The 23,178-nt window shown below is 36.4% G+C and overlaps 1 protein-coding gene across 1 annotated transcript in view; it reads right to left on the bottom strand.

The window, feature by feature from the left end:
- The window catches only part of LOC109429111 (uncharacterized), a 142,659-nt gene that overhangs the window by 2,483 nt on the left and 116,998 nt on the right, over positions 1–23,178 (bottom strand). Inside the window, exons 11-15 of the mRNA XM_062843443.1 lie at positions 9,764–9,863; positions 8,427–8,549; positions 8,010–8,357; positions 7,390–7,898; positions 80–219 (exon numbers count right to left, since the gene is read on the bottom strand). Coding sequence (XP_062699427.1) covers positions 80–219; positions 7,390–7,898; positions 8,010–8,357; positions 8,427–8,549; positions 9,764–9,863 — 1,220 coding nt within the window. The remainder of the gene's footprint in view (positions 1–79; positions 220–7,389; positions 7,899–8,009; positions 8,358–8,426; positions 8,550–9,763; positions 9,864–23,178) is intronic.

The following is a 23,178-nucleotide window of genomic DNA, read 5'->3' as shown; positions in this document are numbered from 1 at the left end:
AACTAGGGTTGTTGCGTAGATCAGTTTTTTTTACTAATACTTCCTTCAAGTTGAGTACGAACAAGCTTTTTATATTTACCTGTAAGGTTGTCGTATTTAGCACCTTGATGCACCCCTGTATAGCACACCATAGTTTACTATGCACGTTGAGTAGCTTCGTCACGGGACTCGTCACAGTTCCCACCGTTACAGTGAAAGGCGAAGTTGTATTCCAACCATCTGAAAATATGACAACAGTTAAAGAATTGAAAACACTGAGATATTTCTGGCAACATTTGAAAAAAATACTAAAAATCTGCTAAGTAATTTTTGGTGCAGAAAACGAATTTACTTAAGATTATCTGAAAAAGAATAAATAATAAATCTTGAGAGATCTTGTGTGAATTAATGAAACGTCTAAAGGGTCGTTTCTGATATATCCTGAATATTTTCTTGGAAATTATTAAGACACTCTAATGGCTTTGCCAGAAAATTTTCTATAAATTTTGCTAACTCATATCTATCATTTCATTATTCACTTTGATCCTTACTCCCTTACACTGTGAGTAGAAAAAAGACCGATATAGCCATAAAATGATTAAAGGTATAAACTTTGCTGTAAATTTTGAAATTCCGCAACAAATTTGATCAAATATTTAAAATTATACCTCTGTGGGAGTTTTATCAGGAATAATAGGATTTTTTCCTTGAAAATTACAACAATGGCTCAGCGCAAATATTTTTGGTAGAATTCGAGAAGGACACTTCTCATGAATCCCACTTAAAATAAAAATATATATAAATAATCCACGCTTCTTTCGAGACTTCAAATTTTTGTTTTGACAAAACTCTTCGAGGGCGAGGGTGGGATTTTGGATGACATAATCTTATCTACGTCGTGAACCACGTGAAGGCATGTCCGCTTAACGTTTCTCTAGGATTTTATTCTTTCGTGTTCATTTGAAATGATGACACGGTAAAGGCTAGGTAATTCGTGCAATACTGATGCCATTGAGATCACTAGCCTCTGTCCTGCAACTCTTATCCCTACCTCCGCGTGGTACCGGCCGGGCTGCGAGCAACCTTAGGAAAGATCGGATAATCATCCCCGATAGGAAAATTGGTCTTAGACTGACAGGGAAGAGGTGGGGGGTTGTTCCTGCAATCTTGCGCGTCTGTCCGCCAGGAGGAGCGGCTCACAATAGCGTCTGATTCCCAATGTAGGGGCGGCTGATCAACGTCCGAGTGCCAGGGAAGGACTCTAAGCTCAACTGTGCGCTATGGTCCTCCAAAAAGTAGGGGGTTTGTGTCAGGCACTACGAGCCAGCCGTATAAAAAAGACACTACACCGTCTTCAACCAGAGGTTGCACAGACTGAACAATCACTAACATTAGGCAACGGACAACACGGAACACCCAGTGGGCCAATGAAGGATTTTTCGTTTGACGAAAAGTTTCCTCCGACTGGAGCGGGAATCGAACCCTCACTCCGTGGCACTCACAATACGCCTAAACGATTGACGCCGCTAACCGCACGGCCACGAAGCACTATAACTGAAAATTAGCAACAGAATAATACGAACCGAAACCAACGACAACGACCCCAGCGAACAAAAAGGGCTTGCGATTGGAAACTCGGTACGTGAAACTGCCAATCTCTCAACTTCATTGGGAGCACCCGTATACTTGCCGATCTACTAAAAGGCAGCGGATTCGGCATCGTAGCGCTGCAAGAGGTGTGTTGGACAGGATCCATGATGCGAACGTTTAGAGGTATTTATACCATCTACTAGAAATGCGGCAACATACGTGAGCTGGGAACTTTTTGCATGAGGATCAAGGGCCGGTTCTTCATCTTCAGCATAGTGCACAGCCCTCACTCCAGAAGCAGTGATAATGACGAAGACGCGAATGCGAGGAAATGAAACTGCTGTGCCGTTGCCATGAAACACGGACATTCTACGAGAAGCCCAACGCATACCGCAACGGCTTCGTGCCACGAGCCGAAATATGCAGGAATAAGGACGAAGGTCTCTTGACGGACGAACGTGAGGTGATCGAATATAAGCACGGAAGACCACGATAATGGAGGAAACGACTACACCACTATAGCAGAGGATGGAAATGAGGCAGCGTGGTGCTGAGGGAAGTTAAGGGTGCCATTCACCAGCTCAAAACCAACAAAGCAGCTGGTAATGATGGTATCGCAGCCGAACTCATTAAGATGGGCCCAGAAAAGTTGGCCACTTATCTGCTCCGATTGATAGTCAGGATCTGGGAAACCAAACAGGCAACGAAGGAATGGAAGAAATGGGTAATCTTCCCCATTCACAAGAAAAGTGACCATTTGGAATATAAGAACTTCAGGGCGATCACTATTTCAAATGCTGCCTACAAAGAGCTATCCAAGATCTTCTTCCGTCGTCTTCCATCTACATAAAACGAATGAGTTCGTGAGCTATCAAGCTGGCTTCATCGACGGCCGGTCGACAATGGACCTGATCTTTACCGTACGGCAAATCCTCCAAAAATGCCGCAAAACCAGGTCCCAACGCATCACCTGTTCATCGACTTCAAAGCGACATACAACAATATAGACCGCACAGATCTATGAAAAATCAAGGACGAAAATGGCTTTCCTGGGAAGTTGACTCGGCTGATTACAGCAGCCATGGACGGTGTGCAAAACTGCGTTAGGGTTTCGGACGAACTATCCAGTTCATTTGAATCTCGCCGGGGACTGCGACAAGGTGACGGGCTCTCATGCCTAATCTTCAACATCGTTCGAGAGACGAACCAGCCAAGGGCTGAAAGTCTCTATAATAAAGACAAATCAATCAATCAACATCGCTCTGCAAGGTGGAATGCGAGGAGACGGGCTTATTAGCCAGGGTACGTTTTAAACAAAATCCGGTGAGTATGTGTGCTTTGCGAATTATTGGCAGAACTGTACACCCGCCTGAAACGCGAAGAACAAAAGTCGGACTGTTGGTGAATGCATCCAAAACAAAGTAGGGGGGTGGGGGTAAGACGGACATGTTTAGTAAACACTCTATTTTGACAGTGTAAACAATGAGATAATTAAAATTTTATCTCCATTCTATATACATCAACTAAGGTACTTTACAGTCTGCAAGCCGATTTTGCAATAAAATTTGATTTTCCATGACTTTTGAGATAATTAAAAAGTGATCTCCAAATGTATGTTTTTCAACAGTGTGGGTAAGACGGACCGGTACACATTGGAGTAAATCACATCAAAACCTGATCATAAGTGGAAAAACTCAAAATGAAGTAATTGGGTTTTCCGTTGTGTTTTTGCCAAGTGTAGTTATCGTGTAATCGTTTGACAACTAAGCAGCGTACAAATGTTTTGTTTACGCTTATCAGAAGATGTTAAGTGAAGCTGAAGTTTAGCCATTTTCTTTGATATAACTCACAGCGCGTGCTAGTTTTGACCGTACAAAGTGAATGAAATTGATAGTCAATCAATTCAACAATGCAGTTTGTTAAAGAAGGTTGATTGAAGGCAATTGACGTTGAATTTACATACAATATATGAAAATATTGAAAAAAATATTTGATGGAATCCTTTACCGTACATTCAAAATGAAATAAGTTGATTTTCCGGCTGTTTCCGGAAAATCTGCGTTTAGTGTATGATAAAACTATTGTTCCTCTTTCAAATGCAGAAAGAAAACCTTCCGGATGTTTCCGATTTCAAAAGCTGCAACACTTTAAAAAAATCGTGATAATTATATTACTATATGATATTATTTGCCTTAAAACACTATTTGGCCCTCTGAACGTATTTTTGCTGAAAACTAGAACTCAACAGCTTTCAAGCAAAAAAAAGAAGTTTCAAATCGGTCAACTGGTTCAAAAGTTGTGATTTTTTGAAAAAAATTAGTTTCGAAAAATCTTAACATTTACAATCATAAAATTGGTCACCCTAATGACGAAATAAAAAAATACGAAAACTATGAAATACGTTTCATTACTAATTTGGGTTGCATTTGGGTTGTGAAAATGCGCCAAAATAATTTTGATCAGTTTTGATGTACATACTAGGTGCTCCACTGTGCGGTAGGGTGGGTAATGGACACGTTTTGAAATTTAGCTAATACGCCTCTAATTGTGTTAAATGTTGTTTGTGGCCGTTTGTATTCGGTAGAACAATCATAGTAGAATCTAAATTTGGCCTTAAATCTCTTAGCGAAGCGTGTTTCTGCAAATTAAAATCTATTTTGTAAATTGGAAACCTCCATAGACTGATAAACGCCTAACAGTATGCAATGCTCTGGTAATTTTACAAAGTTCAAACTGTTCCAACAACAAAAATTCTAATAAAATGAATTTTTGAATAAAAAATCAATATGAAATGCTTTATACGGCTTCCATAATCATTTTTGTACTCCATAGATTTCAATCTGTGAACAATGTGTGGGTCTTAATGTATTTCTTACGGCACTATCAAAGTAACCCCAACACTGTCCGTCTTACCCACCCTCAAGGCGGACCGTCTTACCCCCACACAACGCAAAATATTCATTCCACTACCGTTATTTATAATCCATGAAATTTACCTGAATGTCGTTGTGTATAGGATGGAACAGTTTAAAACTACTGGGAAACTCAAAATAAAGTGCAAAAACTTAGCAATTTAATGTTAAAAAGCTTATTTATTGCCGCCTCAAAATTAGATCCCAGCACAAAAGCGTGTAGCCTGATAAATGGTTGATTATTTTTTGCACTTTTGACATATGTATTCTCTCATGGAGTGGTTCAATCATCAACTGCTAAGAAGATAGAGTTAATCGTAAAAGAAAGTCAAATTCCAGCTTTTAAGAGCCAGAACTAGTCGGTGGTCCGTCTTACCCACCCGGTCCGTCTTACCCCCACCCCCCTACATGCTGGCAGGTGGAACCGAACACGACCGGGTCCATCTGGGTAATAATGTGACAATAGACGGGGATACCTTCGAGGTGGTGGAAGAATTTGTCTACCTCGGTTCCTTACTGACGGCTGAAAACAATGCTAGCCGTGAAATACGATGGCGCATCATCAGTGGAAATCGTTCCTACTACGGGCTCCACACGGTGCCAAAATTTCGATTATTATCGAACTTCCATGTACCTCGGATCATTATTCACAGAAAGTCAGCATTTTGGCTATACTTTATAATTGGAAAGTTTTAAAATATTCCATCGGGGAAATTTTGATTTATCTAAGTTTTTGCCTATTTCTCATACTAAAATTAATGAAATACTGATTTTAACCAAAAAACATCCCATACAAAATGTATGGGAAAATTTTCACCGATAAAATATTTTCTCGTCTTCCGATTATGAATATATAGCCCAAATACTAACAATTTCCGAAGAAAAATCTGAGGTACATGAAAGTTCGATAATAATCGAGATTTTGACACCGTGCTCCAGAAGAAGCTACGGTCCACCCACGCACCAATTGCGCCATGTACAAAACTCTAATAAGACATGGACCATGCTCGTGTAGGATCTGCAAGCACTAGGAGTTTTCGAGCGATGCATGCTAAAGACGATCTTCGGCAGTGTGCAGGATAATGAAGTGTAGCGGAGCAGGATGAACCACGAGTTCGATGTACTTTTGGGCGAACCCGGCACCCAGAAGGTGGCCATATCCGGAAGGATACGGTGGGCAGGGCATGTTGCAAGACTGCTGGACAACAACCCAGCAAAGTTGATGTTCGCGACTGATCCGGGCGACACAAGAAGGCGTGGAGCCTAGAGGGCACGATGGGCTTGAGGGGCAAGACACTGTACAAACGAGAGCAACTCTGAGAAATTCTGAGTTACCGTAAAACGGGGTAGCTTTGATAGTTTTTCAGCATTTTTTTTTAAATATTTTTCCATGTAACAGTTTTTCTGTTAGTTTTATATTTTTAAAACAAGTACTGGGGTATCAGTTATCAATTGCAATTTAAAGATCCGAAAATTTTAAATATTTTGGAAGACCTTTAATTTTTCATATGAGCCAGAATCACATTTTCATTTTGGGGTAACTTTGATAGTGCCCTGAAAAACACTCAAATCTTTAAAAATAATCACAGATTGAAATCTTAGGAGTATGAACATGTTGAGAGATGCCTTGTGGAATATATTAGATTGCTTTTTCCATATCAAAATATGGATTTTTTACAAAATTCTTCACATAAAAATGAGTTTGTGGAGTACTGAGTGCAAAACACAGTGAGTTTAGCTACCAAAAATAATTATCTTTGTAAAAATATATTCTTAACGGTACATCATCATATTATTACATGATATTTATTGTGAGTTCTCTTTTTTGGGTTGTTTTTGAATGTTTTATTATCAAACTTTTAAAACAACAGATTTAACTATATGAAATTACAAGGGCATTGCATACTTTTAGGCGTTTATTGGTGTATGGAGATTTATGTCCTAATTTACAAAATTAATTCTAGTTCGTAAAAACACACTTCGTTAACAGATTCAAGGCCAGATTTGGAATCTACTATGATGGATCTACCGAGAATAAGAGGACATTCATTGAAAAAATAGTTGAAACGAAGTCGTATAGCAGATTGTTTGAAGGGTTTGGCAAATGACAAAAATATCAACAATTTTTATTTTTTGCCCAAAATGTTTGATATATACTCGGTTTTCATAAAATACGTTTAAGACGGTATTTCATATGTATACCTTTAATCTACGTTTGCCTTTTTCTTAACTGACTGCAGGAATCATAGTTGTAAGATAAACTATACAACGCCTGCCACACTGTCAAAGTTACCCGAATTATCAAAGATACCCCATTTTACGGTACTCTTTTTATCGATGATCGACGAAATTTGTTGAAAGACATCCCCATTTATCACACGCAAAACTTTGCAGTTTGACTTTGGTGCCAGATCACACTTTGGTATAAATGGGAGAAAATCTGAGGAACTGTGAGGAATTTTGAACAACACTTCAGGAACAGATTTTCTCTCGCTAGATCTGTCTTGTCCCTAGATGGGCTTACCAGGTGGAGCGTGACTTGGCGAGCAGTGGGCGTGACCGAGAATGGAGAGCGGCAGTGACGAACCGTGTATTATGGAGAAATATTGTTGATGCTGCTTTATCTTGAATTTGATGTAATACTAAATAAAGGACTGTTCATTAGATTGAGAAGAAGAAGTTATATATAGAATCATGTAGGCGAATTATGAATTTGTCTCAGTGTCTAACTTTTGAAAGAATAAATTTCATGTACCAGTGAATTGATTTTCAATAAACTGAATCTCAATGAGATTATTCATCCATTAACGATAATAAGCTAGGCAGAAGTCGTAATTTATCCTATACAAATTCAACAATTCCTAGTTAAAGTGTAACATATAACCAAACCACCAAACATTTTACTTACTGTGATCCCGCGAGTAGATACAGACGTCACCGTTAGCTAACGAAACAAATACCTTATTACTTAAATACAGTATGGAATAGACAGCGCTAATGTGTGGAATCTTGATTTTGTTCTTTTTGATACGAATGTTATCGGTGCAGTTGTAGACGTGGATGCACCCGTCCTCGGTGCCGAGCCACATGGTCGACTGCAGTGCATCCGTTTCTTCGGAGTTCGACTCCTGGTGCCGGTGCGAAATTGGCAAATTGCTCGACGTCAAAATGCTGGTCGCAGTCGTTGAATTGGAAGGACTAACTGCCCGCTCGGGTTGGCTTTCCGTTTCCGAGTCCTCACTGGAGCTGTCGGAATCGAGTTGAATGTTGCACGAGTTTCGGCTCTCAGTGGAGGAACCGTCGGTGGGTTTTCGCTTTTCTCGTGGCTTTGAATTGACTGAGTTTATCGCATTCGCTACAGATGTCGGAGGTTCTTGAATGGAAATATTGATGCTTGCATTCGCATGACTAGAAGAGCTGCAATAGATGAAATTATTATTTTTCAATTGTTGTGTTAATTCTATTTTGTTTGTGATCAATTTAGTTTTGCCATCTCAGAAGTTATTTCTTTTTGAATCTGTCTCTTACCTATCATCGGAAGCTGGCACGGATGCAACGCACAGAATTCGCGCGTTACAAACGCCATTGCAACTGGTGACCGTTGGTTCCGGCACCAGACTTAGCACGCACACTTGGCCAACGTAGCCGTCGCTATTGCACACCCAGACATCCCGCTGGATGCCAAGCGTTGGGGAGGCACACGTGAACTGGAGACCGGCTCGGGTTTTCCTGATTGGCACCGACACTACAAACTCCGGGATTTGGCAGCGTTCCAGAGCGCTGGCCAACTTTTGCTTGGCCTCCGTGAAGGCCTCCTCCCATTGAGCTCGTTTGTCTGGTTTGGAGAACAGGACCGTCATGTTCTGGATTCCACCGCTATGGAAGAGGAGAAAAAGATGCTCATTGTTGCCTATATATGGTGGGTACGTGGGGCTTGTTACTTACGAAGAATTCAGCATGAGTTCCAGTATGTTTAATTGAGCATCGTTTGTTTGCCTTTCGGATAGTTGCCGTTGCACTTCCCGCTGTAGATCTCGAATAGATTCTTCCAACAATTGATGTGGGCATCTGTTGGATATAAGTTAAAACAAAGGAAGGCTTTGGTCAATGCTCTTCATTGTTGCAATATATATTGCATGGATTTCATATTTTTTTGAACAAAAAAGTGCTGTTAACCACCTAATAATTGAATATGAAGAACTCCGTAAAACAAGTAGCCTTTGAAATTTTACTTTCGTTTTGTAAACTAAAAGTCATTAGTTCAGTTACCAGCTCCGAACCGCTTAGGCTTAGAAGCACGTTAAACCTCATTAAACAATTACACCGTGTCCAATAAGTTCTCATACAAAATCGAATTGAATTCATTTCAGATAGGTAATTAGGATTTTCAAAGTAAATTTATTTATTGAAAGGCCAACTAACACTGACCAAATACAGAAAATGATTTGGAATTAACTGGCCTTTATCCTTCTCTGCTGATCGCTTATGTGTCGTAAGTCTATTTCAGCTGGCACGCACGCCATTTCACTGATATTTCGTCTCATTTTAACGAACAATGGTTTTAAGTTGAAACAAATTAGGTTCCTACCCTCACCATTGCTAGAAGCAACTATGAACAGAAAAGAAAAATTATGACATTCTATATTGGTGAAGTACGAAGCCGTTTAATTTTGTACAAAATTAACGTAAATTAAACAAAAATGTCCATTTACCTGTTTTAATGAGATTTGTTGTGTTAAAGAAGCATGACTGCATCCTATCTTGTTGATTTATGTACATCATTATCACTCCGAGAACATGCTTGTATCTCTATTATGACCAATTTTGTCATAAGTTTATGTTTTATGATGTGTAACTGTGATATAAAGGGCATTTTCAAAGAATCAAGCCTAAGTTGACCTTAGTTGCCAATTTCTTGCCATATCATCACTAAAATAGCTTTATATAGCTCTTGTCTATCCATGTGATATAATGGGATAGAAATTCAAAGTTAAACCTTTGAGACTTAATTTAGTTACCTTAGAATGGAAAATTTTTCGAACATATTTCTAGCGTGCCGGAGCTAGCGGATATCAGTACATGGTAGTATGTTGCAAGGTTTATAAAATCAAGTAGAAATAGACGTTATTCTAAACCGTTTGCTCAATTTGATCAGTATTATGTAGCAATTCAATACATGCATTCATTTGGAAAATATGAATTATAGATGTAAAATAAAATTTCATTTTCTGAATTTGTATTTTGTATGAAAACCCTTTGGACACGGTGTACATTCTACTCACCTCAGACTGGCAGCCAAATCGAATATTTGTGTTAACTTGTTTGAGTCATCCGATAGATGTTCTATTTCTTTCATTATGCGACGAATGTTCTCATCTTTTGCTGTTGAAGAAAAAGAAACAGTTTCTTTATTAGTGTTTGAGACGTTAATGAAGCCCAAAGATTGATATGAATGACAAAATGACTATGCCAGTGCGAAAGATTAACCAATTTCTGTACTGAGGCATGTTGAGGATGCTATCCACCAGCTGAAATCTTCAAAGCCACTGGTAAGGATGATATCACATCTGACGTGGTTTATATTGAGCTCGCTGTATTCGACAGCGACCATAGTGTTAGGCAGGCTGTCCTTATTTTTTTTTTTTGGAAAAATGGAAATGTTAAATATTCATCATCTCAATATGAATGTTTTAGCTCAAAAGCAATGATGCCAAAATCTAGAGATCCGTATCTCAGGGCTAAGTTTGCTATCTGCTATCAAAAACTCAACTCATTCCACGCCGCCAGACTAATTGTGCAGATACAATAACGACAACATCTTGACCTATTAACGTAAGGTAATCAAACGGTGGATGCAATACTTTGACGAACATGTAAATTACGCAGAACTCAACGTTGCAGAAGAAGTTATGGAAAACAACCATTATTCCTACACAGATCGAAAAAAGAGCGTAAAATTCTGTGACATATGATGCACATAATTGGAGCGTGGAATATCATAGAAGTTTACATGACATATCATGTAAAGTTCATGAAATATCATGTAAACTTCCATTATATGTCATGTAATTCAGCATGACTCTGAGAGTTTACATGCCATATAACACAAATTTACATGATATATCATGTAAACCATTATAACATTAAATTACATGAGTAAAATGAAGTTTACATGACGTGTAAATCTCATTATTTTTATCTGTGTAGTCTTAGAGAAGTAAAAGATATCATTCATTGGCTCAACTACAATAAGGAAACAGGCAAACCAGCACAGCTTTTTCGGACAATTCACAAGACTGATCAAAGCAGAGGTGGAAGGTGTGGAAAACATCGTAAAGTTTTTGGGTAAACTGTACATTTTATTCTAATTTCGCCAGGGACTGCGACATGCTCATTAAGCATTTAGATCAATTTTTTGCATTTAACACCTTTTCTGACCCCTCATGGACATTCATTTATACAGGGGATAGACAAAATGATCGGGACAGGCAAAATTTTAATTTTTCAAAAAAAAAAACCAATTAGCTGTAGCTTTTCGAAAAGTGCATCAAATATCCTTAAATGTTCACAGTAAGTTGATCAACTAGTTGTGTATCAGTGGACAAAATTTGGAAAAGATCGGGCTATTTTGCACGAAGTTATAAGCATTTTGGAAAAAGGTAAAATTATCCGATAGCCAAGTTTGAGCTGTAATATCTTCGGATTCAATGTACCGAATGATATGAAATTTTGTCCATTTATTACTTCTATAATGAGCTCTAAAAAGCGTTTGACTCAACTTGAAATTATCAACAAGAGAAAAAGTTATAGCGATTTCATTTATTTTATGTTTTTTTAGTGAATTGGTCTATTCTCATTACTTTTTCAATGAATTGCCGCCAATGTTGTTACTTTCTTTCAAAACATATCTGTATTCAAGACAATCAGAGGGAATTTAAATGAACTATAATTAGCATCTTGAATTTCCTAGAACTTGTTGAGAATTTTTCTCTGATTTCTTGCAGAGATCTTAGACCAGTTTTGGGGGAGAAGAAATCGCCCCCCAAAATATAAAAATGGGAGATGATTGGGTCTATGTTTTTGTAGATGGTAGTGACATCTGCAATGCCAATGGATATGCTTATATTTGCAACTCCATCTACGATTTGTGCAAGTATTCATGCTACGCTATGCTATTATAAAAAAAATACAGAAGACATTCAAAAAGGAAATCCAAATGAAACTCCGAAAGAAATTTTGAAAGTAAGTCGATGAAGCAACACCAGAAGGATTCTTTTAAGAGAAGTTCCGGGGGAAACTTTAAGAGAAATCCAGCGAGAACCTAAGAAATATTCCGGAAGCAACCTTGTAAATATCCCTAGAACAATTTAAATGAAATGGAAATCGCACGAGAACTTCTTGAAGAAATTACATGAGAAACTTAGGAAGGAATCCCGTGAGGGACTCCCGTGTGAACTCCTCGCTGTGAGACGAGCTTGCGCTTTTCACTGTTCAACATTTGATTTCTGAGTTCTATTCTTTCTCCTCGGGAAACCGCTGAAATCACCTCCTCTTCAAAGCTAATTTCGGGGTTGGCACACAGTAAAACGGATTAAAAAGTAGGATATTGGCTTCTTTAGTGGTGTTGAGATAATTCCATATTCTGAATCTGCATGCCAACCTGAGCCGAAATCCAAAATTTCATCAATTTTGGTGCCCGGGAACCTATTTAAAATTCAATTTGAAGTTTGTATCGGAGCGATTTGTCAAATCACCCCTCGTCGCATTTTGTACTGAGCGGAGCTGTCAAGCAGTGGCCCAGCTGTCAAAAGGTGATTTCATAAAATCTGTTTGAAATTGATTTTTGGTACCAAAATAAAGTTCTACAAATCTGAAAAAAGTCATAGCGGCTCAGAAAAAGGTGCTCTTTCGTTTAAAAATAAAAAAATCATTGATTTTTTCTTAATTTAAGAACCCAATTGGGTTTTGAATCTAATAACCCGGACAGACATGTAATACGAGTGTGATACACGTATGACGGTACGCAGTGTCAAGCAAATTCTAATACGACTGACTTGAACGGAAAGAATTATCAGTGTGGCATTTATTTCAAGCGCAATTGTACAGTGATTCCAGTACATATCACATGTGTACCATAAGAATAAGGCTAAACTATTGATTATAGCGGTCGCCAATGGTTAAACGGCTAGTGCTGACATTTTTGTTTTCGTTTGTTTTTCTGTGCACATTACCACTATAGTTGAAAAACATCCTTCAGCGAGTCTCTTGTACTGACTTTTCGAACCCTCTATTCATTAGAGCTAGTCATTTCAGTGACAATTCATTGAAATGACGAGAACTCACTTGTCATTTGAAAAGAGATCTGAGTGACTGAAATCGTTCTAAATCGACTAGAAGCAAAAATGGCTCAAAAGAAGAATCAGATGATTTTTGCAACACTAGTCAAAGAGACTCAGAAGAGATTCAGGCAATGTCCTTCAAGACTTCCAAGCTGTTTCAGGGTTTCAAGCTATATCAGGAATAAGTCCTCTGGAACACCCCTGAAGCCGCCTGAAACTCCCGGAAACACTCCTGGATGCCCCTGGAAGCTCTTGAGATGCCCTCGGAACGCAAGTGAAACATCATGGCACGCCCCTGAAACACCCATGAGACCCTCTGAAAACCCCTTAAAACCTCTAGAGCACTCCTGAAATAGCTTGAAACGCTCTGGGACGCTTTTGAAAGCATCTGGAACACCCATGCACACCGCTGGAGGTCTCGACCCCCAGAATAATTATTAAAAATTATTTTAATATATTAAAAAAACTAGAAATGTTCTTCAAATCGTTTTTGAGCTGCATTTTTTTTTTGAAAATTTAAAGTTTTGTGCTCATATACGTTTGGAATGACCATGCGTCTCCATCACTTTAAAAATGCCGTTTATTTTATTTTATTTTATTTTTTATTTATATATGTACGTACAGCCTTGGGCTACTGGGTGAAGCCCAGTTAATAAAAAAATACCAGAGAATTCGTCTGCTGCAGAATGATAATCCTCCAATAATTGCTACAGGCATTAATTCCTTCTGATTTTTCTACGGGAATTTCATCTCAGATTCCTGCTAGAGTTCTTTCTAAGATTCATTCAGGAGCTCCTTCTGAAAATCCTCTAGGAGTGCTTTCAGCGATTGAACTGAGAGTTCTACCTAAAATTTCTCCACAGGTTCCTTCGAGGGACCCTTAGGAGTTCTTGGGTGAGATTACCTTAGCAGTTTATTCTGGTGAAAGGAACTAAATCTGAAATCCACAAGAAGTTTTTTCTTGGATTCATCAAAAAGTTCCTTGAGATTTCATTTTTTGATAATTCTTCCGGCAGTTCCTTCTGGCAATGCTTCAAAAGTTTCTTCTGGAGAAATATTGGAAGAAACCACGGTAGAATTTAACAGAAACAGGAGTCTTTGAATGAGCTCTTCGATAAGTAAATCCCAGAAGCAACTTCCAGTCAATTTTGGAAAATCTTTTAGGAATCCCAGAAGGAACTCAAGCAGGTATTCGTAAAAAAACTCCTGAGGAAATCTTAAAAGGAGCTTCTGAAGAAATCCAAGAAAGACTCTAAGAAACTCCTTGATGAATCTCAGAAAGAACACCTTCCTCAGAAAGAGCTACCTTCCTCATCGAAAAAACTTTTGAATCATTACCAGAAGGAACTGCTGGAGGAATACTCAAACAGGAAATCCTAAGGAACTTCTTGACGAATCCAAGAAGAAACATCTTGTGGCTTCTCAGATCTAATTCCTGGAGAAACACCAGAGGAAACTGCTAGGGTAATTTCAACAGGAACTTCTGGTGGTCCCTCGAAGCAACCTCTGGATGAATCTTAGAAAAAACTCATAGATCAATCTCTGATGGCACTCTTGGAGAAATTCCAGAAGGAGCATCTCTTAAAAAGAAGTCTAGGAGGATCCTTAGAAGAAAATTCCGTAAGAAAATCAGAAGAAAACTCCGTAGGAAAATTAGGAGGAATTTATGGAAGAATTCAGGAGGAACTTCTGAAGGAATGCCTGAAGGAATCCTTGGAGGATTATCACTCCGCAGCAGACTAATTCGCTGGTATTTTTTTACTAACCAGTAGCCCATGACTGTATGTACATACATATATAAATAAAAATAAATAAAATAAACGGCATTTTTAAAGTGAAGGAGACGCATGGTCATTCCACACGTTTATGAGCGTTAAACTTGAAATTTTCACAAAATAAATATGCTGCTCACAAACAACTTGAAGGGCATTTCTAATTTTTTTATATGATATGTACAAATAGTTGAACTATCGTTGAAAAAAAATATTATAAACTAGCTGTCCCGGCAAACTTTGTCTTGCCGTCTTGTGGTAGTTTGACACCTGTTGAGCTCGAAATAGCACCGCACTCTAGATTGATTTCATTTTAGATCGTGTTGATTTTCTTCCCAGTTCATGAAAAATCAGTAATTTATCAATTTTCTTATTTTTCTAGTTGATTTTCGTAACTTTTTATACATATAAACACAGCCATCACGAATACGAATCAAACCATGCAAGAGTCATCCTGATTGGTTCACCCGTTCGTAAGTTTTGTTGCCTCAAAGGAACTTGAAACTCATTTTTATATATATAGATATATATATATATATATATATATATATATATATATATATATATATATATATATATATATATATATATATATATATACAGTCAGGTTTTTTTTTACGCGGGGGATACATACCGCGTAAAAAAAAAACCGCGTAAAAATAAACCGCGTTAATTCAAAAATCCGCGTAAAAATAAACCGCGTTAATTCAAAAATCCGCGTAAAAATAAACCGCGTTAATTCAAAAATCCGCGTAAATGAAAACCATGTTTTATAAATTTAACTCAATAATTTCCTTCTTAATTTTATATTAAAAAATAAACTCACGAATTATTTTAAGACAACATTTTAAGATTTTTGCCTGTCACTCAAAATTTCTACAAGTTACAAAAACTGCCAAGCTATTGTTTAAAGGTTTAAAGCTTTACCATCATTGATGACGTCAAACCCGACATCAACCTATCATTCACCTATTTTTATTTTGGCCACCAAACCCAACATGGACCCAATACTTGGTCGATGTTGGTCCAACAGTGGCTCAACATTCGATAAAAATTGACCCGACATTGACCCGACATTCGATATTTTTTCAGTCTGGCGGAATTTTGCAGGGTTTTCTCGTGTTTCGTGTCCAGCTACTCATTCGAGTGACAATGTATTCAATTGACAAGGATTCGCTTCTCATTTGATAGGTGTCCTGATTGAATGAAATCGTTTTGAACATGAATAGAAGGAACAATGTTTGAAAAGATTTGTTGGTTAATGTTCAAATGAATGAGATGAAGTTTTGCAACACTGGTTGTTAAGACTCCATCTCACAGTTGTCGCATAAGTGTCGAAGTACAGGCAGTAAATCATGTTCACTTAACCTTCCGTAACTCGTGCGGTTGCCCACCACCGTCAACACTACGCTAATTACTGAACACGAAAAGCGAGATTATTTCAACATGTTGTACAAAATACAACAGCGCGATTGCTCGAGGGTTGATAGTTAAAGGTCACAAAGCATTCTTAGAAAAAAGTTGGGATATTCCAGGTAATCCTAAGTGTTCTGGAACTCAGTTTTTAAAGTCTATGGCTATGACAGTAGTTTCTCAAGCTAAAAATAGTTACTATACATAATTAGGCAGGGTTTAAATCAATAATTATTCCAAAATAGTTTTAAAATATTTCAAATCAGTCAATTGAACAGCCAGAAATAGACATAATAGACATAATTATCTGATAGATAGATGCAATATTACATAGATATAATAATAATCTCTGGACATAATAGATTACAAATCATAGATTTGTACAATGAAAAAAGTTCATGTAATCTAGATGTCCTTAGACATCTCAACAGATCTGATGCTGTCTATTAAACTTTGAGATGTTCAATAAGTCATGAAAGATTACAAGTCGTAGCTTTGTATTATGAATGAAGTTACCGGTACACCCGTAAACTTTAGGATCTAAACTCCAGAATATTTTGGATGACCTAGGATATCCCGACTGATTTGAAACTGTCTATTGAACTTTCAAAAGACTTACTGAGCATATTAGATTACAAATCGTTGATTTGTAGGGTAGGACGGGGCAAGATGGCCACCCGGGGCAAGATGAGCACCCCTCCGTTTTACTACTTTTATGATGAATTTTGCCCAAGCAACTTCATAATCCGTTAGAATAATGTTCATCCTGTTTGTAAACCTGATAAAAGGTACTTCATAATGAACGAATTAAACAATATAGTCAAATAAGTCGATAGCATGGAATTTTAGCATTTTCTTATAAGAAATCATCAGAATAAAATAAGGTTTTTATGTCAAAATCAAATTTTTACCATAATTCTAGTTATCAGCCAACATTACTAGCTTACTGCAAAGCATTTTAATTTACATTAGAAAATATTTTCTAAAAACAAACATTAAAATTTATTCAATTTTAGTTATTTACCTATAGTGGGGCAAGATGAGCACCCCTGATGGTAATATAGAAAATATTTTGAAATTATTGTAATCCACTCAATAGTGCCGAACATAGGTTTCCGTAACCTCTGCAACTATTTGGTTGAGTAAATTTCTAAAAATAAGCAACCTAATAATCGTTTATTGTTTTTCGGGTCATTTTGTATAAAGTATTATAAAACCGCATTTTTTTCAATAATCGAAAAAAATGATAATTTTAGAACGTGATACCATAACTATACACAAGGTTCACTATATCAATCAGTGTATGACCAATTTATTGTTAAAATATTGGGATTTTAATGAAGTGCTCTTCTTGCCCCGTAGGGGTGCTCGTCTTGCCCCGTAGCATGTTCGAACTGACCATAAAACATCTTTTTTGTTTAGTCAAATAAATCATCCTTATTGTGAATTTTTAACCCTCCCATGTTTATGGATGATAGAAAACAAGATATAGAAGAGAACTACTGAGAGGTACTTTGAAAAATTGTGTTAACTTTCAATAAACTCAACGTGATCCTTAGGGTGCTCATCTTGCCCCGCCCTACCCTATGATGCAAGAAGCTACCGCTGCACCCGTAGACTTTAGGATCTAAACTCCAGAATAGTTTGGATGACCTAGGATATCCCGACTGATCTGAAACTGTCTATTGAACTTTCAAAAGACTCACTGGGCTTAATAGATTACAAATCATTGCTTTGTATAATGCAGGAAGTTACCGCTGCACCCGTAGAATATGGGATCCAAACTCCAGAACAGTTTGGATGACCTAGGATATCCCGACTGATCTGAAACTGTCTAGTGAACTTTTAAAAGACTTACTGGGCATAATATATTACAAATCGTTGCTTTGTATAATGCATGAAGTTACCGTTACAGACGTAGACTTTAGGATCTAAACTCAGAACAGTTTGGATGTCCTTGGATATCCAGAAAATTACTCTGCATCATATTCTACCTTTTCAATGCTGTTAAGCACCAAAACTACAGAAATATGTAGAAAAAACTCTATAATAATGCTTGGAAAAATTCCGGCTTAAAATTAAAAATCCACGTAAATGAAAACCGCGTTAATTCAAAAAACCGCGTAAAAATAAACCGCGTTAATTCAAAAATCCGCGTAAAAATAAACCGCGTTAATTCAAAAATCCGCGTAAAAAAAAACCGCGTTAATTCAAAAATCCGCGTAAAAAAAACCTCGTAAATGAAAACCGCGCAAAAAAAAAACCGCGTAAAAAAACCTGACTGTATATATATATATATATATATATATATATATATATATATATATATATATATATATATATATATATATATATATATATATATATATATATATATATATATATATATATATATATATATATATATATATATATATATATATATATATATATATAAGAGGATTCGGAGCAAATAAGGGCTGTCATTTGACACCAGTCTTATAAACATTGTTGGTGCCGCTTTTAATTGCCTTCATTATAGGTTAAAATTAAAGCAATATCCACAGAAGTAGAAAAATTTTCACAAAATTTGGTAATATAGTACAATTAGTAAAGGGTAGTATGGTCGCCTAATTCCGTGGTAGGTCACCATTCACCGTGGCAGTAGGGACCCATTCACCGTGTATGAGAAATTGTATTCAACTTTGTTTAAAAATGATCAAAACAACCCAGCCAAGGGAATTTTCTTCGTTTAAATTCATTTCAAGTAATAACTTGCAAGATTTTATTAGGAAAACGAATGTTCAAATTTTCGATTTTTTCTAGATATATGGGACAATATGGGGCACGGTGAATGGAGACCATTGATTTTTAGGGTACCAATTTACCGTGCCTTTTTGTTGCAATTAAAAAGTACGAGTAATCGTACTTTCTTGTTAAACTTACTTCGGTAATGCAAAATACATACCTGATATGTGAATTTAATTGCTTCTTGGTGGAATAAAAACGTTACTACATTTAGTTTATCGCTTAAATCACCTTAGCGCAGTTTTCGTTTTTTTTCACTATGAATGCAGTGAACGAGCAGAAACCCGCTTCATGTAAACACACTTTAGTGTCAAAATGATACTTTTAAATGATTCTAATGAGCGTTTTGGCATGGTAATAATACATTAGTGTTGTATTGGTGAAATTGGAGGGAAATTGTCATATCATTCAATCATAATATGGAAATAATGAAAAAATATTCGAAGGCACACGGTGAATGGAGCCCCCACGGTGAATGGCGCCTTGACGGTATCACTTTTTTGCCTTTTCAACGCTGGCGCCCAAAATACTGAACCGATTTCAATGAAAATTTTTATGTGCGTAAAGTATGTATGTAGAAGTAGTTTGTCAAAATTTCATTCAATTTGATCATACCGTTAAAAAGTAATAGCCATATATGTCGCACTATGTCACAATAAGCAGATGTGGTTTTTGGTATAGTGAAATTCAAACTGCTCTTACTTTGAAAGTACTCAACAAAAATGGCTGAAATTTTCACTGTAAACAGTTTAACACAACAATTTTACACTGTCAAAGTTTTTTTTTAAAAATCGGGACAGTGTTACCAGTTCTACAGTCAAAATAGTGCACGCGGAACTAAAAATGGTCAAAAAGTACCTAAAATTTACCTTGAAGCGATTTGAGTTTTGGATATTTACTAGAAAAAGTACTGAACCGATTTCGATCAAATTTTTACCACTTAATTGATACTATGTTAAGAATATCGAGTGAAATTTTCAAACGTTTTGATGAGGTAACAAAAAAGTTATAGCCTAAGTAATTTTTTGAAATGGGTGTACAAATTATCTAAAATCTCATTTTATGATATCGACAATATATGCGCCAATACTCAACCGATTTTAATGAAAATTTTATGGTATTAGCTACACATAATATACTATTCATGGTCAAAAAATTAGCTATTTTGATGAACGCAATCAAAAGTTATACAATATTTTCTGTGTGGCAATTTCATCGTGTTCGCCCTTTATCTTTACCAAAAATTATAAGACTCGTAATGTTTTGTTTCGTCATTAGGGTGGCCATTTTGAAAATAGGGTGGTTCAAAAAAACGACATTTCTCATTTTTTATATTTTTGATCCGTCATAACTTTTGAACCAATAGACCGATTATGAATCTTTTTTACGAATGATAAGATTATTAGTTCTAGATTTAAGAAAATATATCGCGAAACAAAATAAGTCAACTTTTATATGCAAAAATGGTCAAAATATCAGTTTTTCTATAATTTTTACATTGTTGGACCACAACGACTATACATCTATATTAAGGTGGCCCACAGTTATATGAAAAACAAAAAATTCGAAAAATGTCAAGTCTTACCTCCTAAATCAGTTGTTTTGGACTCCCAGAAGCTACGTTCAAAATTTGAGCAAAATCGGTTGAGCCTAAGGGGGCGCTCAAAACGCTTGAAGTTTGTATGGGAAAACTGGGCCAAATGTATGCAGAAATTTTAAGTTTTCGAATTTTGCCGCTAGGTGGCGCTGTAAGAGTTCAATAATCAAACCCATTGGTATTATTGTAGGTAACTATATGCCAAAGAACTTTGTCGAATACCGCGTAGTGATCTGACGGCTGTGAGAAAAGTTATACCCTAGGCAAAGTGAGGCAAAGTATTGAGATTTCATTATTGATATTATTCCTTTACATGTATTGGAAAAACGACAATAAAGTTTATCCTCAATTTACCTAGGGTATAACTTTGTTCTCAGACGTTGGATCACTTTGCGGTCTTCGACAAAGTTCTTTGGCATATAGTCATCTACAATAATACCAAAGGGTTTGATTATTGAACGCTCACAGCGCCACCTAGCGGCAAAATTCGAAAATTGAAAATTTCTGCATACATTTGGCCCAGTTTTCCCATACAAACTTCAAGCGTTTTGAGCGCCCCCTTAGGCTCAACCGATTTTGCTCAAATTTTGAACGTAGCTTCTGGGAGTCCAAAACAACTGATTTAGGAGGTAAGACTTGACATTTTTCGAATTTTTTGTTTTTCATATAACTGTGGGCCACCTTAATATAGATGTATAGTCGTTGTGGTCCAACAATGTAAAAATTATAGAAAAACTGATATTTTGACCATTTTTGCATATAAAAGTTGACTTATTTTGTTTCGCGATATATTTTCTTAAATCTAGAACTAATAATCTTATCATTCGTAAAAAAGATTCATAATCGGTCTATTGGTTCAAAAGTTATGACGGATCAAAAATATAAAAAATGAGAAATGTCGTTTTTTTGAACCACCCTATTTTCAAAATGGCCACCCTAATGACGAAACAAAACATTACGAGTCTTATAATTTTTGGTAAAGATAAAGGGCGAACACGATGAAATTGCCACACAGAAAATATTGTATAACTTTTGATTGCGTTCATCAAAATAGCTAATTTTTTGACCATGAATAGTATATTATGTGTAGCTAATACCATAAAATTTTCATTAAAATCGGTTGAGTATTGGCGCATATATTGTCGATATCATAAAATGAGATTTTAGATAATTTGTACACCCATTTCAAAAAATTACTTAGGCTATAACTTTTTTGTTACCTCATCAAAACGTTTGAAAATTTCACTCGATATTCTTAACATAGTATCAATTAAGTGGTAAAAATTTGATCGAAATCGGTTCAGTACTTTTTCTAGTAAATATCCAAAACTCAAATCGCTTCAAGGTAAATTTTAGGTACTTTTTGACCATTTTTAGTTCCGCGTGCACTATTTTGACTGTAGAACTGGTAACACTGTCCCGATTTTTAAAAAAAAACTTTGACAGTGTAAAATTGTTGTGTTAAACTGTTTACAGTGAAAATTTCAGCCATTTTTGTTGAGTACTTTCAAAGTAAGAGCAGTTTGAATTTCACTATACCAAAAACCACATCTGCTTATTGTGACATAGTGCGACATATATGGCTATTACTTTTTAACGGTATGATCAAATTGAATGAAATTTTGACAAACTACTTCTACATACATACTTTACGCACATAAAAATTTTCATTGAAATCGGTTCAGTATTTTGGGCGCCAGCGTTGAAAAGGCAAAAAAGTGATACCGTCAAGGCGCCATTCACCGTGGGGGCTCCATTCACCGTGTGCCTTCGAATATTTTTTCATTATTTCCATATTATGATTGAATGATATGACAATTTCCCTCCAATTTCACCAATACAACACTAATGTATTATTACCATGCCAAAACGCTCATTAGAATCATTTAAAAGTATCATTTTGACACTAAAGTGTGTTTACATGAAGCGGGTTTCTGCTCGTTCACTGCATTCATAGTGAAAAAAAACGAAAACTGCGCTAAGGTGATTTAAGCGATAAACTAAATGTAGTAACGTTTTTATTCCACCAAGAAGCAATTAAATTCACATATCAGGTATGTATTTTGCATTACCGAAGTAAGTTTAACAAGAAAGTACGATTACTCGTACTTTTTAATTGCAACAAAAAGGCACGGTAAATTGGTACCCTAAAAATCAGTGGTCTCCATTCACCGTGCCCCATATTGTCCCATATATCTAGAAAAAATCGAAAATTTGAACATTCGTTTTCCTAATAAAATCTTGCAAGTTATTACTTGAAATGAATTTAAACGAAGAAAATTCCCTTGGCTGGGTTGTTTTGATCATTTTTAAACAAAGTTGAATACAATTTCTCATACACGGTGAATGGGTCCCTACTGCCACGGTGAATGGTGACCTACCACGGAATTAGGCGACCATACTACCCTTTACTAATTGTACTATATCACCAAATTTTGTGAAAATTTTTCTACTTCTGTGGGTATTGCTTTAATTTTAACCTATAATGAAGGCAATTAAAAGCGGCACCAACAATGTTTATAAGACTGGTGTCAAATGACAGCCCTTATTTGCTCCGAATCCTCTTAGATCCACGGTGAATGGTGCCTTGACGGTAGTTGACCGTGAAGTTGTTAGCTCTTCTTGATTTCATTTGTTTACCATTAGAGTCAAGCTATTTTCCAAAATGTTTGTTTGTACAAGATTCTCGTGTGGCAATTTCCTTGTTTCAATGATATCTCCGCCAATACTCAACCAATTTTAATGAAAATTTTATGGTATGAGCTACACATAATATACTATTCATGGTA

Source organism: Aedes albopictus, unplaced genomic scaffold (assembly GCF_035046485.1).
Source record: "Aedes albopictus strain Foshan unplaced genomic scaffold, AalbF5 HiC_scaffold_22, whole genome shotgun sequence".
NCBI classification, from domain to species: Eukaryota; Metazoa; Arthropoda; class Insecta; order Diptera; family Culicidae; genus Aedes; species Aedes albopictus.
This window is presented reverse-complemented; position numbering and strand designations above follow the sequence as displayed.